The sequence below is a fragment of the Mobula birostris genome, chromosome 7 (genome assembly GCF_030028105.1).
Source record: "Mobula birostris isolate sMobBir1 chromosome 7, sMobBir1.hap1, whole genome shotgun sequence".
Taxonomy (NCBI): Eukaryota; Metazoa; Chordata; class Chondrichthyes; order Myliobatiformes; family Myliobatidae; genus Mobula; species Mobula birostris.
In genome coordinates, this window is record NC_092376.1 from 39,643,496 (window position 1) to 39,664,313 (window position 20,818).

A 20,818-nucleotide genomic window follows, 5' to 3' on the forward strand; every position below is an offset into this window, starting at 1 on the left:
TACACACTACAACAGCCAACCGGCGTTTTCAGATTTAAACACTGGAGAGTGTTTTAGAAAAGCTCTGTTTTCAGGGGAGGAAAATGCCATTTCAATTTGGACAGAGGGTCAAAACGAAGAGAAAAAGCTTCGGTTACGGATTTATCCGGTCTAGTGTAGACGTAGTCAAAGATGAGTCATGTGAGTAAATAGTTAAAAGAAGGTAATGAGGTGATAAAAGGCTGTGGATGGCTTAAGTGAGCAGACAAAGATTTGACTAATGAAGCATATTGTTGGAAGATGATAAATTGTGTATTTTAGCAACAAAAAACTGGAACAAAAGCATATCAATGATGAGAATTTGCAGGACTTCTCATTGCATCCCAAGGGGTTTGCAATAAGGTGGATGTGGAGAGGATTCTTGTTCTGAATGAGAAACTAAAACTAGGGGGCACTATTTTGAAATAATAGGTCACACATATGAGCCATATGGGGGTGATCTTTTCCCCAGAATGCTTTGAGTCTTCCCGAAAGAGCTATGGAAGCAAAATCTTTGATCAGTTTTAAAACAGATAAGTAGGTTCTTGAAAGCTGAGGTTGAAAGATTACTACTGGTAGACGAGAATACGGAGCTGAAGTTAAAATCATATCAGTTGTGACCTTATTGAATGGTCAAGGGGCTAGGGGACCTCCCTGTGCCTCTAACTCATACCATGACCCATGGAGCTCAGCTGGGATTTTATCTCAGTAGAAATCATGGATCAAATGAAAATGTCCTTCCAAATGTGTGTGGAATTCACATTGGACAGGAATTAGTTGTTTCAGATTTCCAGCATCTGCACTTTCCCCCAACATTTTCATGTGTGACTATCTCCTGATGAGTGAAAGATAAGCCAGCGTTACCTCCTCTCATAGAACATAGAATAGTACAGCACAGTACAGGCCCTTCAGCCCACAATGTTGTGCCAACCCGTATTAACTCATATTAATAGTTTCACACATCACTCCAACCTTTACCAATAAAGTAGTTGCAGAAGACATCACAAAACAAACCAGCTTAGACCAAACATCAAGCAGATTGAGAAGTACACATTCCATTTATCCAAAGTAATAAATCAGGACATCGCCATTCTTTTTCAGTTGAAATGGTAGCAATTTATTTTATTTTCCTCCAGGCATTCATTCTATATATTTGGGCAAGTGTTGTGTAAACTGAAGGAGGTACGACTTCTCATTCACTGCAGGCCACTGCGATGAAGATGTTTCCTTCACAGATGAACGCTTTGCAAATTGTTGAGTTGAATGGACTACCTTATCCCCCGAAAAGTCTGTTTTAAAAAAGATGATTACATTTTGGGTGCTTATTAGAAGTTCTTGAAAGGAGGAAAAGCTGCATCAAACTAAACTGTTTGAAATGAATTGAATATTATTACACAATATTATTCATCCCAACTACTCTCTGTAGTTATTGTCTTGCTGGGCCAGTGCAAGAGACAAGGGCACATACATCTAAATAGCTAATGATGGCATATTTTCTTTCTGGAAGGAGTTGGGGGTGGGGGTTTACTAAAATCAGGTAACTTTATTTTTATTTTACTTTTAATTCCAGTAAATCTGTCCATCTGCCAAGGTGACTCTCAAGCCCTTGATTCCTGAATAGTTTAATATACAGGTATATTAGCCAGAGGGTGGTGAATCTGTTAAATTCTTTGCCAAATATGGCTGTGGAGGCCAAGTCATTGGGCATATTTGATGTGGAGGTTGATAGGTTCTTGATTAGTCAGGACATCAATGGTTACAGGGAGAAGGCAGGAAAATGGGGTTGAGCAGAATAATAAATCAGCCGTGATGCAACTCATCATTAAGTTGCATATATTTCATTGCAAGAAGTATCGTAGGAAAGGCAGATGAGCCAACATGTGGAATTAGGATATTGTAGCCATTAGAGAGACTTGGTTGCAGGAGGGGTAGGACTGGCTGCTCAGTATTCCGTTGTTTTAGACATGACAGAGTGCGAGGGATTAAAGGAGGAGGGGTGGTGCTGCTAGTCAGGGAAATGTCACGGCAGTGCTCAGTCAGCACAGAGTGAAGAACATTGTCTAGTGAGTCATCATGGGTGGAACTGAGGAATAAGAAAGGGATGACCACATTAATGGGGCTAACAGGCTTAGGGATGTAGTGGAACAAATTTGTAAAGAGATTGCAGACTGCTGTAAGAAACATAAGTTTGTTGAAAAAGGTGACTTTAACTTTCCACATATTGACTGGAATTCCCATACTGTAAAAGGAGGAGATGGGATGGACTTGGTCAAACGTGTTCAGGAAAGTTTCCTTAATCAGTACGTATAAGTCTCAATGAGAGATTGTATGATACTTGATCTGCTATTAGGGAATAAGACAGGGCAGGTAACAGAAGTTTCTGTAGGGGAACACTTTGCATCGAGTGATCATAATGCCATTAGTTTCAATGTAATTATGGAAAAAGGATAGGTCTGTTCCCCAGGTTGAGATTCTAAATTGGAAAAAGGCCAATTTTGATGGTATCAGAAAAGAACTGGTGTGTATATATTGAGACAGGCTGTTTGCTGGCACTGGTGTACTTGGTAAGTGGGAGGCCTTCAAAAGTGCAATTTTGAGAGTACAAAGCTTGTACGTGCCTGTCAGAATAAAGGGAACCTTTGTTCTCAAGAGGTGTTGAGGCCCTGGTAAAGAAAAAAAAAGAGGAGGTGCATGGCAGGTATAGGCAGGTAGGAACAATGTAGAGTATAAGATTTAAGAGTGTAAGAAATGCAAGAGAACACTTAAGAAAGAAATTGGAAGGGCTAAAAGAAGACATGAGGTTGCCTTAGCAGACAAGGTGGAGGAGAATTCTCATGGACTCTACAGATATGTTAAGAGCAAAAGGATTAAAGGGACAAAAATGGTCCTCTGGAAGATCAGCGTGGTAATCCATGTGTGGAGCCAAAGCAGAAAGGGGAGATATTAAATGTTCTTTTACAACAGTGTTTAGTTGGGAGACAGACTCAGTGTCTATAGAAGTGAGGCAAAGTGGCATCAACTTCATGGACTGTATAGATTACAGAGGAGGAGGTGTTTGCTGTCCTGAGGCAAATCAGGGTGAATAAATCCCCAAGGCTTGACAAGGTGTTTCCTCGGACCCCATGGGAGGCAAGTGCAGAAATTGCCAGGGCCCTAGCAGAGATACATAAATCACCCTTAGTGACAGGAGAGGTATCAGAGGATTGGAGGTTAGTCAATGTTGTTCTGCTGTTTAAAAAAAGGCCCTAAACATAAACCAGGAAATTATAGGCTGGTGAGTCTGACAGCAGATGTGGGAAAGTTATTTGAAGGTATTCTAGGGAACTGGATATATGAGTATTTGGATGGAGATGGACTGATTCGGGATAGTCAGCATGGTTTTGTGCAGGGTAGGTTGTGTCTAACCAGTCTTACAGAGTTTTTTGAGGAAAGTTGATGAAGGCAAGGCATGGACTTTAGCAAGGCATTTGACAAGATCCTACACGGGAGGTTGATCACGAAGGTTCAGTTGCTCGATGAGGTAATAAATTGGATTAGACAGTGGCTCTGTGGGAGAAGCCAGAGAGTGGTACTAGATGTTACCTCTCTGACTGGAGGCCTTTGACTTGTGGAGTGCTGCAGGGATCAGTGCTGGGTCGTTTGTTGTTTGCCGTCTATGTGGTTATGATCTGGATGATTATGTGGTTAACTGGATCAGCCAATTTGCAGCTGACACCAAGATTGAGAGCACAGTGAACAGTGAGGAAGACTAGAGATCTTAAAGAGGGATCTGGACCAGCTGGAAAAGTGGCAGATAGAATTTAATGTAGACAAGAGCAAGGTGACCTTTGGTAGGACCAACCAACCACTGTCTTTTACACAATGAACGGCAGGGCACTGAGGAGTACAGCAGAAAAAGGGATCAGGGAATACAGGTCCATGATTCTTTGAAAGTGTTGTCACAGGTAGATAGGGTCATAAAGAATGCTTTTCGCACATAGGCCTGTATGAATCAAAGCACTGAGTACAGAAGATGGGATGTTATGCTGAAGTTATGTAAGACATTAGTGAGGCCTAATTTGGAGTATTGTGTGCAGTTTTTGGTTACCTACCTACAGTAATGATGTAAATAAGGTTGAAAGAGCACAGAAAAAAATTACAAGGATGTTACCAGGACTGGAGGACCTGAGTTATAAGAAAAGATTGAATACGTTAGGACTTTATTTCTTGGAATGTAGAAGACTGAGGGGAACTTTGATAGAAGTATACAAAATTATCAGGTGTACAGATAGGGTAAATGCAAGCAGGCTTTTTCCACTGAGGTTGGGTGGGATTACAACTAGAGGTCATGGGTTAAGGGTGATAGGTGAGAACTTTAAGGGGAACATGAGGGGAAACTTCTTCACTCAGAGGACCGTGAGAGTGTGGAAAGAGTTGCCAGCACAAGTGGGGCATGCAAGCTCGATTTCAACATTTAAGAGAAGTTTGGATCGGTACATTAACAGTAGGGATATGGAGGGCTAATGGTCCCGGTGCAGGCCGATGGGAATAGGCAGTTTAAATGGTTGGGCATGGACTAGATAGGCCAAAGGGTCTGTTTCTGTGCTGTACTTTTCTATGACTCTATTTAACGGCGGAGCAGACTCCATGGGCTGAATGTCCTAATTCTTCTCCTACGTCTTATGGTCTTATAACGGGGGTAAAAAGAAACCTACAGCAAGGTGGGTCTTAATTTGGAGAGTGTCATTAGTATCATTAAAGTGAACTATTGTAGCTGGTTTCCAAAATATTACCTTATTATAAACCAGATACTTATAATTAAATTACCAAAGAGCAGATTGTTATATTAGTCTACTATAATGTGTTAACTATCATTAATAAAGTATTTTAGCAGATCATCTAATACACAAGTTTACTTTAAGGGGTATAGCCATAACTTCTGATCAAAGTCAACATGTTGTCATCTTGTAATGTGAGGAAAGAAAGTTGGGTAGGTCGATAGCTGTATCAGTATAATATTAAGTACATTGTCCAATAAACTTCTAAGAAGATTTTTAATGTGGTATTAATAAAGTACCAAGTCATTAATTTTCTCCTTCTGCACAATGTTTTCCAATACTATGCATTAAATTTCAGCTGCAGCTGTCTGTTCATTTTAATACTTTATCTGATCCATAGTGTAGATTCCTATCTGTCTCCTTTGATTCAACTGCCCCTTTGTTTACCTTGGATTAATTTACAAATTTAACTGGCTTACATAAACACCTATGTAACAGCACTGTAAGAAGAGGAAAGCAATCAAAGGATCAATAAAGTAAATGTTTTGATTATGAAATGGGATGCTGAAAGGAAACATGAACCATAGAGGTGTTAATTTCTATTTATTTGGGCTAGCTACTGTTTCTTTGCTGGGATACTCCAGAATCTGTAGAGGGAAAAGGCAAATGTTGGGGAAGGAACAGCCATATGAAAATGGGCAACTGGTGAACAGAACAGTAATACTTCCACAGTGAAGACTGAAAAGTAATAGAGATCTTCTTCTAGCCTGAGTTTGCCAGTAGTCTGTACCCTGAACCATGGTAGGAAGTCTTCCAACGATGGCAGACACCCAGTAGACCAGCTTTTTACAGGCCACCACAGCCCGGTTCTTTGCAGGAATGGGATCCGCTCTCAGTGTTTCACGACTGGCCGTTATGTGTAGTCTTTGGAGTATCGCAAGTCTGTGTCTTTGCTCACACTTGTGTGCTCGGTGGCGGGTGGCGGGTGCCGATGCTTTTTTTTGCTAGTGAGGGAGGGGGGATCGTTGCTTACTGCTGCTTACGCGCGGGAGGGTGGAGAGCTGGGGGGGACCTTAGGGTTCTAATATTTAACTGTTATTCATTCTTTGGGGACACTCCTCTGTTTTCGTGGATGTTTGCAAAGAAAAAGCATTTCAGGATGTATATTGTATACATTTCTCTTGACATTAAATGTACCCTTGAAATCTTTGAAACTCAGAATTTAAAACATAGGTACAAATCTCTAGTTAAATCAATCCATGAGATTTATTTATTTTTCTTCCAGTAGCTGATCCTGCAGGGTTGTTATACTTGTGCTATGTTATCCTGACATGGGTTCAGCCAGCAAACATCCCAGCTGGAGAGATGGGAATCTGGCATCCGTTTGCATTGCTCCGTGACCTTCAGGTGGGCAGTACGGGTGCACCGATGCCCCTGATCTGGAATGGCCACCAGTAGGTCTTTTACAGACCTGAGCATGAAATGTGTCCTGTGTTTAATGTTGGGAGAGGATTTGGACAGTGAGACTTTCCAAAATCAGGAACTAACGCAGGTGCTCAGTGGCAGAGCTGGAAACAGAGGAGTCAAAGCACATCTGGAATAAGGAACCAGAGAGAAGGTGGAAAATGTACTGTCAAGGAGGGTCAACTACCATGTAGAGACAATAGGTGAAGAAAATGTCAATGTCGATTAAACCAGTGTTACACAGAACTAGCACAAACCTGCTTGAAATGAAGAAACCTCAGCAGGTCCAGTCTCCGTTTCAGCAAAGTCCTCACTCATCTGGTCCAACAACTTCATCACTTTACTTTGCCCATCTTCAGTTACAGAAGAGAGATCAAAGATTTTTCCATTCAGTTCCTTTGTTTTTGTAGTACACTCATGGAAAACATCTGACGAATCACATTTATATTCACACGTGAATTCCAAACCAAGGTCAGGAGTTATACATGCATCCTTTAAACTGAAGAACGACTGGATTGCTTTTTGCAAGGTGAACTAACGAGAGGGGGATAAAAACAATTACTAATTAATTTATTCTACAGTAAGATATTAAGAATGATTTAATAGCATTCAGTAAGGGAATGTGTGAAGAGTCCAGTCATCCAAAATTTTGCACAATATTCCACTGAATAAAATTAAACTTAACCAATAGTTTTACCTTAAATACAAGTCTCAAAGGACTGGGGCATTTTTGCATACGCTTAATAGCCTGTGTCAACATAGTTATAACTTTTAATACTAAAAGAGCAATTGTTCAAATATATTGCAGCCATCAGCACTGATGGATTTAATAATTTCAGGTACCCCGTCTTTTCTTTCCTCATTCTAATTTGCAGAACAATCCATGTTCTGAATTTTTAAATTTCTCTTTGACTTTAATTGCCAGTTTTTAAAATATTGTAATGCTCCTGGGGGGAGGGGGTGGTCGACAGCCTACCCCTGCATTTCTAATGACCAGTATGTTTATTGTTCTTGTGTTAAAATGCTTTTGTGGGATTATGGTGGGAAGTTCCAATTCATTTATTGTTACATTTTAGCTTGGGTTATACAGTTATTCACTTGTGTATTTGTGGGTCACCCTGACTGAAATTGGGGTGCATGATGGTCACCTCCCCTGTCTGGTGAGACTGGGTGGGGTTCACTGTCCGGGTCATGGTGCCTGGTCTGTTTTGTGTCTGTCACAATAAAATGGTTGTTAAGTTAACGAGCTTCCTTGTCTGTCATTATGGACCAAATGCTCACCACACTGGTGTCAGGAGTGGGTTGCGAGATTGACGACGAGACTGAAGAGCTATGACATCGGATAGAGTTCCTTAACACCCCAGGATAAGACGAGGGACCGAGCAGTACGTTTCCCCCGCACCCTCGGGCAGGGCTTGTGAAGACGAGACCCGGAGGGAGGACCTGGCAACCAAGCATTGTCCTTCCCAGGGAGCCCCGATGGAGCGAGCGTACCCAGGCTCCCCAACCTGGGGGACAGAGCAGAGCGCATCACTCCCCTCCGCAGTGACCCACACCGGGGAACCCAAGATGCTATAGCCATGGGAGGATAGGCACCATGGCAGACACTGCTGGAGCAACAGGAAGATCGAAGGGTCTCAACGATTTGTGCCTCAAGGTTCACCCCAAAGCTCCCCAGATACGACGGTACCAGCTGCCTGGAGCCTTACCTGGCGCAAGTCAAACTTGCTGCATGGCATAACGGGTGGTACACCTTGCCCTGTCACTGCAGGGAAATGCCCTGCGGGCCCTCCTCGACCTAACGCTGGTGGAGCAGCGAGACTACAGGGCGCTTGGAGTGGCGTGTCGAGCAGAGGCCGTGGACAGAAACAATAAGGGAAGAACAATGCAGCAGATGGCATCGAATGGGAGAAAGTCTGGGGGCATTGGCAGCAGATCTCTGCCACTGTAATCAGCGTGGCTACCCCGAGTTCCCTCCGGCAGCCCAGGAAGAGCTTGCCCTCCACACTTTTGTAAAGGCGCTGACGCCGGAACGCCTTCGCAACAAGTTCTCCTGACGTCACCATCGTTGCTGGACAAGGCGCTGGCTGAGGCGGAGAGGGCAGAGGCAATTTTAGACCCCAAGGCGTTCCAGTACCGGGCTTGTGTCACCAAAGGTGAGGAAGAAACCGATGAGGTTGGAGCTCGTGAGACAGGTCCAGCCAGCACCACGCCGATCCCGCCGGCAGCCACGAAACAATCTCTGCTGCGGGTGCGGTGAGGCAGGTGACTTGGCCCGGGACTTCCCCGCACCGGCACCACGCCACAGCTCAGAGCAGCCATCGGGAAATGCCGAATGAGCAGCACCAGCAGAATCCCTCCGTTGTCGCCCCTCTGGGCGGGCCGTTTGGGTGAAGAGCAAAGTTTATTGTGGACTGCGTGGTGGAGGGTATCAGATGCTGTACGTTGGTGGACACGGGGTCAACCATCACCGTCATTTGTCCCGGTGTTCTCCCCAACACAGACCAGCCACCCCTGCCTGGGTGGACAACGACGGCGGTTGAGCTGGCTATGGTCACCGGTGACTGTGCGGCGATGCGAGGGAAGAGGAGGCTGCGCAGCGCAGTGGGGAGAAACACAGTGGAGCACGAGGTGTGGGTTGCTGACATCCGAGAGTCCTGCATCCTTGGACTGGACCTACTGTCCCGCTGGGGAGCCCATGTGGATCTGTCGGGAGCAACACTCTAAAGGCTGATTTATACTTGTGCATCAAATGGACGCCGTAACCTACACAAGTGGCCTACGTGCATTGTGAGCATTTATACTTGTGCGTTGGTGTGTCTGCATCGCTCTGCAATTCGGGCATGTCGCGCATGCGCACACACCTGGCTGTGCAAGGCTTCATGGTCATGGTAGTCTTTCTTGGGGTAAACAAGTTAAAAGCGAGTGTCTTTTTTCGTAAAAGCGAAATGTGTCCTCCATAATTTTGGAGGTCTGTAAAGCTTTATGGAAAGCATTGCAGCCAGAGTTCCCTCCCTGCCCTTCAGTCGCCCAATGGGAAGCGATTGCAGCGTAGGAGGAAATACGATGCTCCCAGGTGGACCAATCACAGTTGTTGTGGTCTGCGTTGTGCGATGTGTAGTTACATTTTGGGAGAGGTGCGCGTCAGGCTACGGCGTAGGGATCCGTGTAGGCTCTGCGTAGGGTTTGCAGCGACACTGTACCTACGGCGTTGAGCTGATGCAAAAGTATAAATCAGCCTTAACTTGGTGCTGAAGCCGTGGCTCTCCAGCGGGGCAGCTCCAGGAAGCAGTCCCAGCGGGAGGAGCAGCAACCACTCCCGCTTTCACAGCGGCCCACGGCAGTGCAGCAGCCCCGGCAGCAGCCCAACGCAACACAGCTGAACCGGGGTAAGCGACGGTGACGGCACTTCAGCTGACAGCCAGTGACACCTCCCCACTATGGACCAGCAGCCGTGCAGCGAACAGGTGAGCGATCCCATGTTGGGCCGGGTGAGGGAATGGCTGACTGTGGGACGACGGCCGGAGTGGGCCGAGGTCTCTGCCCTGAACCTGGAGACCAAGGCCCTGTACTAGCAGTGGGGAATGCTGGGGGAACGCGACAGATTGCTGTTTCAGCGGTGGCAGTTGTCTGATGGTGACAGACATCTTTTGCAGCTGGTCCCCTCAGGGCTCCGCGCCATGGTGCTGCGGTCGGTGCATGGGCTGGTGGGGGCCGGCCATCTCGGAGTTGCAAAGACGTTGGGCAGGCTGTGTGAACGCTTCTACTGGCCTGGGTACAGGCAGGATGTGGAGCTGTTCCTGCACTGCTGTGACGTTTGCACATCCCAGAGGGGGCCAGCCGGCAGTCTAGGGTGCCAATACAGCAGTACATGGTGGGGGCCCCAGTATGGGTCTATTGCCCTTTCCAGAAAAGGGACTATACCCCAGGCTTGGAAGCCACTGGAAGGGGCCGGGAGAGGTGCTCAACCGCATCTCCAATGTGGTATATCGGGTGCGGCTGCCTGAGCGGCAGAAGGCAGTCGTGCTGCACCGGGACGGGCTGGCACCGTGTCAGGCCTTGGCCACCACTAACCCAGCGAGGCTGAGGGAAGGAGGTGACACTGGGTGCCCTGCCTCTTGCCTCACACAAACAGGCAGCAGTGTTAACGCCCACCGGGACTTCTGAACTTTGTCATGGACTCTAGGGCCGCCCGGGAGGGCTAACTCTTTGGGTGGGGGCAATGTGATACTCTTGGAGGGACGTGGTCACAGCCCGCCTCTGCATTTTTAATGACCTGTACTGTTTATTGTTCTTTTGTTAAAATGCTTTTGTGGGATTATGTTGGGAAGTTCAAGTTCATTTATTTTTACATTTTAGCTTGGGTTATACAGTTACACAAATACACTTGTGTACTTGATGGTCTGACTGTAACCTAATGGTCACTTCCCCTGTCTGGTGAGACCAGGTGGGGTTCACTCTCCGGGTAGTAGTGCCCGATCAGTTTTGTGTTTATCACATTAAAACGATAGTTGAGTTTAACAAGCTTCCTTGTCTGTCATTATGGACCATGTGCTCACCACAATATTTGCTATCTTGGCAACTTGGTCTGTTCTTTGTTTTCTTCTCACCCTCTCCTGCTCTACAGAAAACAGTCCCGACTTCCCACTTCTCCATTTCTCATGTGCAGTCCTTCGCTGGCAACACCAAATGCATCAGATGAATTTGAGGAACGGCAACTCATCTTTTGCTTGGATATATTAGAGCCATCAGCGCTGATTGATTTAATAACTTCAGGTACTCAGTCTTTTCTTTCCTCATTCTAAGTTGGTAGCTGAACACAGAATTTGGTCTTTCTTTTACTGGCTACTTTCTTGATAGTAAGACCATAAGGATAGGAGCAGAATGAAGCCATTCAGCCTATGGCTGATCCACTTCTATCTTAAATCCATTCTCCCCATAGCTTTTCATGCCCTGATTGAAGGAGAACCTATCAACCTCTGCCTTAAACATACCCAATGACTTGGCTTCCCGAGCCACCTTTGGCAACAAATTCAACAGATTCACCACTCTCTGGCTAAAAAAATTCCTCCTAAAATCTCTCATAAATGGATGTCCCTCTATTCTAAGAATGTGCCCTGTGATCCTATACTCACCCACCATAGGAAACATCCTCTCCACATCCACTGTATCTAGGCCTTACAACGTTTGACAAGTTTCAGTGACGTTTCCCCCTCATCCTTCTAAATTCCAGCGAGTAAAGGTCCAAAGGTATCAATCGCTCCTCACATGATAAATCTTTCATTCCCGAATCATTCTTGTGAACTTCCTCTGAACCCTCTCCAATGTCAGCACATCATTTCTTAAATAAGGGGCCCAAAAACTCTTCACAATGCTCCAAGTGAGGCCTCTCCAGTGCCTCAAAATCTCAACATTACATCTTTGATCTAATATTCTAATCCTCTCAAAATGAATGCTAACACTGCGTTTGCCTTCCTCACTACCAACTCAACCTGAAAATTAACCTTCAGGGAATCCTACACAGGGACTCCCAAATCCCTTAGAAACTCGGATTTTTCAATTTTCTCCCCTTTTAGAAAATAGTCTATGGTTTTTATTTCTTATGCATGACCATTTACTTCCCGACACTGTATTCCATTTTGCACTTCTTTGCCCATTCTCCTAATCTATCCAAGTCCTTCTGCAGACTCTCTACTTCCTCAATACTACTGCCCCTCCACCTATCTTCGTATCATCTTCAAACTTGGCCATAAAGCCATCAATTCCATCATCCAAACCATTGACATAGAACGCCAAAAGAAGCGGTCCTAATACCTCTAATCACCGGTAGCCAATCAGAAAAGGCCCCCTTTATTCTCACTGGCCCTTGCCAATCAGTCAGTGTTCTATATGTGATAGTATCTTTCCTGTAATACCATGGGCTCTTATCTTGTTAAGCAGCCTCATGTACGACACATTCATAATCTGGTAATGAATCACTAGCTGTGAGTGACTTCGTAAAATACCAGGAACTTTAAATAAGTTCTACATAAAAATCACAAGCAAGGGAAAATCTGCAGATGCTGGAAATCCAAGCAACACACACAAAATGCTGGAGGAACTCAGCAGGCCAGGCAGCATCCATGGAAAAAAGTACAGTCAACGTTTCGGGCTGAAACCCTTCGGCAGGACTAAAAATGCTAGTTTGAAATTTTTTTGTGTGGTATGAGAGAATTAAGCAACCTATTGTGCTATGACTCTTAAAGTTGGTCACTGGGTCACAGAGTCATGTAATAAAAAATGATGTTTATGTACCAACCATCAAGCTCCCAGTTGCACTACTTTCATTTATTGTTCTCTGCACATTCCCATCAACGGCCAGTTATCTACATGATCAGAGCAACTTACAGTGGTTAATTAACCTACTAGCCAGCAGATCTTTTGGATATGAAAGACAACCAGAGTACATGAAGGTATCCTGTGTGGGCAGAGCAGGAACATGCAAACTCCACGTCAGCAGCATTGAGTCCAAGCTGCTTGACCTCCAGGCATGTGAAGGGTTTAGTTACAGAGGTGTGTGGCCAACCTGAGTGGTATCAGACAGTGTGCAGTGCACATTTTCACATTACTCATTTAACAATTTTGCATAGAAGATGCACTTCTTGTAGAAGTAGCAGATTCAACAGAGGCACAGCATCTTCTGCACATGTTAAAGGGCAGGCTGACCGGTTCTATGGGAGCAGCCTGCATGGGATTCCTTTTAGGGATTTTGTGTGGGCCCCTTGATCCCGGTCATTCATCTCTCTCAGAGAACAACCTCTTACTCATCTCACTGTGGGAACCCAGGCTCAAGGCAGCCCCTGTGACACTGCCTACCAGACTACTGCAGAGTCCCACCTCCCACCTGATACAATCCACTGCCAACCTTACCCAGAAGGGCAATCAGCACGCGCTCTCCCTCATCACCGTCATGACCCAACCCTCGGAGTCTTGAGCCTCACCTTAACTTTTATGCACATATCGTATATATTTCAGGATTAACGGCAATACATAATATCCACAGATAATGAAAGTAACTGTTGCATAATTGTGCAGAAATGATGATATCTTCTGGCAAAGTCCTGAACACATATCAGGATTGGCTGAGGTATTTAGAATTGCCATTAAACTGTTATTCTCGATCCTAGTCAAAGTTACCTGGAAGGCATATTTTGTGCCCACTTCTGATGCCTTGACATCCTTCATACTACTTTCAATCTCCTGTCTCATTCTGGGATGGCGAGTGTTCACAATGACAGCATAAACTGTGTCTATAGGCGTGGAGAACAAGCATATAGTAAATTTTCATAGTGACGCAATGCTGCTGTACAAAGTTTGGCAAGTTGATAAATGCTGTTAATTTCATAATGATTATGGTAAAAATAAAATGTATTATTTTGTCCTGTATAATACTTATGAAGTTAACATCAGCACATAAAGAAAAAACAACATAAAACAAAATGCAGATATTGTAAATTTGAAATAAAACAGTAGTGGAAACACTCAGCAGGTCCAGGCACTGTCAGTGGAAAGTAAAGCAGAATTTAGATCAAAGATGATACAAAAATGGGAAAGAAAGGTTAAGAAAGGTTGAAGGAAATGTAGTTTTAAAGTTAGAGTAAGAAGGTGGGCAGGTGGGAGGTGGAGGGGGAGAAGTACAAGGTGGCAGGAACAGTCTATGGTCCAAGCCTACACTGGTGTCACCTTTCCTAAACTACTTTGATGACTGCATTGGGGCTGCTTCCTGCACCCATGCAGAGCTTGTCAGCTTCATCAACTTCGCCTCCAACTTCTACCCTGCCCGCAAATTTACCTGGTCCATTTCCAACACCTCCCTCCCCATTCTCCATTTCTCTGTCTCTGTCTCTGGAGACAGCTTATCTACTGATGTACAGTGGCATGGAAAATTTGAGCACCCCGGTCAAAATTTTCGTTACTGTGAATAGCTAAGCGAGTAAAAGATGAACTGATTTCCAAAAGGCATAAAGTTAAAGATGACACATTTCTTTAATATTTTAAGCAAGATTACTTTTTTTATTTCCATCTTTTACAGTTTCAAAATAACAAAAAGGGAAAAGGCTCTGAAGCAAAAGTTTGGGCACCCTGCATGGTCAGTACTCAGTAACACCCCCTTCGGCAAGTATCACAGCTTGTAAATGCTTTCTGTAGCCAGCTAAGAGTGTTTCAATTCTTGTTTGGGGGATTTTCACCCATTCTTACTTGCAAAAGGCTTCTAGTTCTGTGAGATTCTTGGGCCATCTTGCATGCACTTCTCTTTTGAGGTCTATCCACAGATTTTCGATGATGATTAGGTCGGGGGACTGTGAGGGCCAAGGCAAAACCTTCAGCTTGCACCTCTTGAGGTAGTCCATTGTGGATTTTGAGGTGTTTAGGTTCATTATCCTGTTCTAGAAGCCATCCTCCTTCCATCTTCAGCTTTTTTACTGACGGTGCGATGTTTGCTTCCAGAATTTTCTGGTATTTAATTGAATTATTCTTCCCTCTACCAGTAAAATGTTCTCTGTGCCACTGGCTGCAACACAAGCCCAAAGCATGATCGATCCACCCCAGTGCTTAACATCTGGAGAGGTGTTCTTCTCATGAAATTCTGCACCCTTTTTTCTCCAAACATACCTTCAATCATGCTTTGGGTTTGTGTTGCAGCCAGTGGCATGGGGAACATTTCACTGGTAGAGGGAAGAATGAATTCAATTAAATACCAGCAAATTCTGGAAGCAAACATCACACCGTCTGTAAAAAAGCTGAAGATGAAAAGAGGATGGCTTCTACAACAGGATAATGATCCTAAACACACCTCAAAATCCACAATGGACTACCCCAAGAGGTGCAAGCTGGAGGTTTTGCCATGGCCCTCACAGTCCCCCAACCTAAACATCATCGAAAATCTGTGGATCGACCTCAGAAGAGCAGTGCATGCAAGACGGCCCAAGAATTTCACAGGACTAGAAAGAAGCCTTTTTCAAGGAAGAATGGGCGAAAATCCCCCAAACAAGAATTGAAAGACTCTTAGCTGGCTACAGAAAGCGTTTACAAGCTGTGATACTTGCCAAAAGGGGTGTTATTAAGTACTGACCATGCAGGGTGCCCAAACTTTTGCTTCGGGCCCTTTTCCTTTTTTGTTATTTTGAAACTGTAAAAGGTGGAAATAAAAAAGTAATCTTGCTTAAAATGTTAAAGAAATGTGTCATCTTTAACCTTATGCTTTTTGGAAATCAGGTCATCTTTTACTCGCTTAGCTATTCACAGTAACAGAAATTTTGACCAGGGGTGCCCAAACTTTTGCATGCCACTGTATGTTGTAAACCCACCGACTCTCACAGCAACCTGGACTAATACCTCTTCCCACCCTATTATCAGTTAAAATGCCATCCCTTCTTTCAATTCCTCCGTCTCCACTGTATCTGCTCTCAGGATGAGACTTTTCATTCCAGAACAAAGGATATGTCCTCCTTCTTCAAAGAAAGGGGCTTCCCTTCCTCCACCATCAATGCTGCCCTCAACCGCATCACTTCCACTTCACACATGTCTGCTCTCACTCCATCCTCCCGCTACCCACCAGGGATAGAGTTCCTCGTCCTCATCTTCCACCTCACCAGCCTTTACATACAAGCTTGTCTTGTATTTAGCTTTATTGCAACAGTACAGAAGGCAACAGACAAAAGGTCAGAGCGAGAATGGAGAATTGAAGTGGTTAGTGACAGAGTTTATCATTCCTGTGGATTGATTACTGGTACTCTGCAAAAATGTCTCTCAATCTCGTGTTTAGTCTCTCAGCTGTCAGCAGACCACATTGGAAACACCTAATCATCGTATTACAGTGGATTGGAAGAAGTGCAAGTGAATTGCTGTTTTACTGGGAAATACTTTTGGCTCCCTGGCTACTCAAAGACAAGAAAATCTCCAGATGCTGGAAAGCCAAAGCAACACACACAAAATGCAGGTGGAACTCAGCAGGGTAAGCAGCATCTATGGAAAAGAATAAACAGTCAACGTTTCAGGCCATGACCCTTCATCAGGTAGGAAGGGAAGAGGTGAAAGGGCGTCATCTTCTACCATTGTTAGAGAGTCTGCTGTAAGAGGAGTAATGGGTTTGGACAGAAGAGCAGATAAGAGTCATGATGGGTAGAGGACATTTGAAATGTTGAAACAAGAGAGGAAGGCAATATCTATCAGGTTGATCTTCTGGTGGAATCTTACTGGAACTAGCAGATCCTGCAAACAATGGCCTGTAGATAGTGTGGGGAAGCTGAGGAACAGGGAAATTCTGACTCTTCTCTCCAGGAGGAGAGGGGCAATGGCAGAGATGTGTGAAATGGACACAATGTGTTCAAGGGCTCTGTCCACCATGGTAACCAAGACTCAGAAAGAATGAAGATGTTTCAGGACAGATGAAAGACATGTTGCTGGAACAATAAGACAGAGATGGAAAAATAGGAGAATGGAAAGAAATCACGCAGCACTATACACAGAAACAAAGTCCTCTATTTTAACCTGGCAATGACAGAGCTGCAACACACAGAGATTCTTAAGTCCCTGGCCTTACCACGTCATCCTAGTTTCCCATCTGATGGGAAAAAAAATTAACTGAAATAATAATAGTTCGTAGTGTGGGTCACTATACCTCAGTTTATTGGTGAATGAAGCAATTTGTTAGCTATTTTAACCTGTTTTAAATAAAGACCACTGTATTGATTGTTCTTTGTATTTTCTTTCCTCCATTCCAAAAGCCCCAACATAGAAGAAATGTAAATTCTAGTACAGAAGCAGCAATAAGTAATGATCGATGTAAACAAAACTGATGAAACGTACCTTGTGAAGAACCTTCAGTGACCTTAACAATGGTGAAAAAGACCATTAGTTTACTTAATATAGTTTTCTTAAGATCTTTGTATTCCTTATGAGAATTCACTGTAACCTTACTGAAAGAGAAAAAGAATCAATTGAGCAAAGTGCAGAAATTTTTCAATGTACATTTCTGGGTGTAATGTACCTTGTTTCTGTGAATTTCTGGCCTTTCATTGACAGTAGAGCAGTGTCCTCAATGGCCCAATTTCTGTTCCATTGATGTTTATTACTAAATCACCCAACCCTCTCCCCACTTCTGGGATCCTTTTAAAGAAAGCTGAACTTTCTTTATCACCCAGGTCTTTGCCATCATGGCTCAATAACTATTTCATTTTATTTCTGAATTGGCACAATTTTTTTTAATTTTAAAGGATCCCCATGCAGGTAATCTCTTGTGTATGATGTGCCACTGCTATTTTGTTGCTCCACTGGCAAAGTCATAACAGAAATGTATGGACACAGATATGATAAAATGAGTGGTTGTCTTCAGTGCACCGGTTTCTATCATCTAGGCAGAGTTCAGAGGGGAGGCAAGTTCTGGAGCATTGGCAAACTTCTATAGATGCACAGTGGAGATTATCCTGACTGGTTGCATCACGGCCAGGTATGGAAACACAAATCCCCCAACAATGGAAAAACCTACACATAGTAGTGGATTCAGCCCAGTCCATCACAGGCAAAGCCGTCCCGACATTGAGCACATCTACAAGGCGTACTGCCACATGAACACTTCATCCATCATCAAGGATCCCACCATCCAGTCCCCGATCTCTCCTCACTGCTGCCATCAAGAAGGAGGTACAGCTGCATTCGGTCCCACTCGACCAGATTCAGGAACAGTTATTACCCCTTAACCATCAGGTTCATAAATCTGTGAGGATAACTTCACTCACCTCAACACTGAACTGATACCACAACCTACAGACTCACTTTCAAGGAATTTACATCTCAGGCTTCTTATTTCAATATTATTTATTTATTTTTGTTTGTATTAGCACAGTTTAGTCTTCCTTTGCACATTGGTTATTTGTCACTCTTTGTGTGTCATTGGTTCAATTTTATTTCTTTGTTCTGCTGTGAATGCCTGTAAGAAAATGTAATTCATGATGACATATACATACTTCGATAATAGACTTTGAACTTTGAATGTCCATTCTTCTCACAAAAATCTGTCTTTTAATTCCTCCAGTTAGGCGTCTGCCCCTGCCAGTGTCCCAAAACGTCCCATGGTAGGTGACAAATGGCATCCAATCTGACTTTTCATCTTTCTTAGTCCAACTGCAGACATAGATAAGACCTGTTGCAATGACGCTAACCTATCAGTAAACTATGTCAGCTTCTCTTCCCTCTCCTGTTCTGATCCTCAAGAATCAATATTTGCCTGCTTCTTCTCATCTGCTTGCTGCATTTCCAGCAGAGGTGTTTAAGATGAAGAGAGGCATTGATTTTGTGGATAGTCAGAGGCTTTTTCCCAGGGCTGAAATGGCTAGCACGAGAGGGCACGGTTTTAAGGTGCTTGGAAGTAGGTACAGAGGAGATGTCAGGGGTAAGTTTTTTTACGCAGAGAGTGGTGAGGGCGTGGAATGGGCTGCTGACCGTGGTGGAGGTGGATACAATAGGGTCTTTTAAGAGACTCCTGGACAGGTACATGGAGCTCAGAAGAATAGAGGGCTATGGGTAACCCTAAGTAATTTCTACGGTAAGGACATGTTCGGCACAGCTTTGTGGGCCGAAGGGCCTGTATTGTGCTGTAGATTTTCTATGTTTCTATGTACGTTTGTAGATCGCCTGAAAACACGGTGTAAGTTTGCACAGGTACACCAGCTCTATTTCTCTCTTGCTCTTCTACATCTCCACTTTAATTCACCTGACTACTTGTACTGAATAGAAATAAGCTTCTTTTAGGTGAATAGCGGGAGCAACAAATCTTTGGTGACTGCTACAAGTTCTTCCTTTCTAGTCAAAGCAGTCTCAGGAACAGTGTGAGATCAACCAAAGTGGACAACAAACTCAGTGACATTCATCACCTGGGGATGATCTGCCAATCACTATATAACAGTGTGCCCTTTTCTCACTGTTATCATCAGGTAGGAGGTACGGAAGCCTGAAGGCACACACTCAGCGATTCAGGAACAGCTTCTTCCCCTCTGCCATCCGATTCCTGAATGGACTTTGAAGCTTTGGACATGACCTCACTTTTTTTAATATACAGTATTTCTGTTTCTGCATATTTTTAATAATTGATTCAATATACGTAATTGATTTACTTGTTTATTTATTATTATGTTTCATTTTATTTATTATTTTTCTCTCTCTCTCTCTCTCTGCTAGATTATGTATTGCATTGAACTGCTGCTGCGAAGTTAACAAATTTCACGTCACATGCCAGTGATAATAAACCTGATTCTGATTCTGATTCTGATTCTGCGTTGGTTTAGTGTTGTCATGTGAACCAAGAGACAGTGAAAAGCTTATCTGGCATACTGCTCACATAGATCAAATCATTATACAGTACTACGAGGTAGAATAACGGCCCCATTCAGTCTGGATTGATAGCATCTCCTCCACAATCTCCCTCAGCACAGATGCACCATGTCACTGTGTGCTTAGCCCCCGCTCTACTCACTTTACACTCATGACTGTGAGGCCAAGCACAGCTTCAAATGTCATATTTAAAGTTTGCTGATGTCATCAGCATCATTGGCCGAATCAGAAGTGGTGGTGAATCAGCATATGGGAGGGGGATTGAGAATTTCAATGAGTGGCGCCACAACAACAACAACAACAACAACAACAACAACAACTCAATGTCAGCAAGACCAAGGATCTGATCATTGGCTGGAGGCCCATGAACCAGTCCTCACTGGGGGTATCAGAGCTCTACAACTTTAGTTCCTTGATGTTAATATTTCTGAGGATCTGTCCTGGACCTAGCAGGAGACAATAAGAAGCCATTATAGATGGGGTGCTTTAGGAAGCCGCCTGCGGCTCTCACCTGTGCATGTAGTTGACCAGGTTATACTGTTGCCCATTCACTCGAACTTGTCCATTGGAGATCACGTTGTACCCAATTCCCGGTTCCTTGCGGACTTTAATGGTTTTCCCCAGCAAGTGGAAATGCGATTTCTGCAAGCTGAGCAGCAGTTCGATGGGCAGAACGACGATCTCACAGTCAATGGCAGAGGGAAAACCTGGTGACTGAGCAGCTGCAGAGCTCGTCAGCAAGGACCCAGAACGATTCACAGACATGGCAGCAGGCAGAACAGAAACACATATAGACGTGGAGCTCCAGGTCAAAGAAACACCAGATCAGGCAGATAGTGATTTAAAAACAACCCTAGGAGCAATCCAAAGCAGCTTTATTATTCTCCAATAGTAATAAAGATAATGGATGCAAATGAATCAACCCTCTCCAAATTAAACAGGCTCGCCCAAGAACAACCCATACCAGTGGAACCAGACTAAGTGGTTAAAACCTGTCTGACACACAGACTGCTTTAAAGACTATCCCTTTTTTTGAGGTGGTGATATTTGCATGTGGTAAGGGCAGGGTTATATATTTATTATTTTTCTCTTTCCGACCGCAGTTGGAATGCTGTACATAGCTCTGATCTCCCTGCGTCATCCCATGATGGATAAAGATCGCCGTACTTCTTTGGGGCGGCGGGGTGGAAGGCAGCAATGTACTATGAAAA

The 20,818-nt window shown here is 44.1% G+C and overlaps 1 protein-coding gene across 1 annotated transcript; it reads right to left on the minus strand.

The window, feature by feature from the left end:
- Nucleotides 1-1,158: 1,158 nt before the first annotated feature.
- LOC140200128 (mesenteric estrogen-dependent adipogenesis protein-like) lies at nucleotides 1,159-20,372 on the minus strand. The gene is made up of 5 exons (XM_072262955.1): nucleotides 20,119-20,372; nucleotides 17,088-17,197; nucleotides 13,416-13,528; nucleotides 6,497-6,773; nucleotides 1,159-1,307 (listed from the first exon to the last, which is right to left on the minus strand). Exons 1-5 carry the CDS (start codon nucleotides 20,370-20,372, stop codon nucleotides 1,159-1,161), a joined length of 903 nt encoding a protein of 300 aa, XP_072119056.1.
- Nucleotides 20,373-20,818: the final 446 nt, after the last annotated feature.

What these genes read in the sequence shown, in the direction of transcription:
- LOC140200128 (XM_072262955.1), bottom strand. Translation starts at nt 20,372, where the DNA reads ATGTCTGTGAATCGTTCTGGGTCCTTGCTGACGAGCTCTGCAGCTGCT. An exon ending in CTGGTCAACTACATGCACAG is followed by an intron (nt 17,198 to 20,118) that starts GTGAGAGCCGCA and finishes TTTCTCTTTCAG; the next exon opens with TAAGGTTACAGTGAATTCTC. An exon ending in GCACAAAATATGCCTTCCAG is followed by an intron (nt 6,774 to 13,415) that starts GTAACTTTGACT and finishes CCCTCTCGTTAG; the next exon opens with TTCACCTTGCAAAAAGCAAT.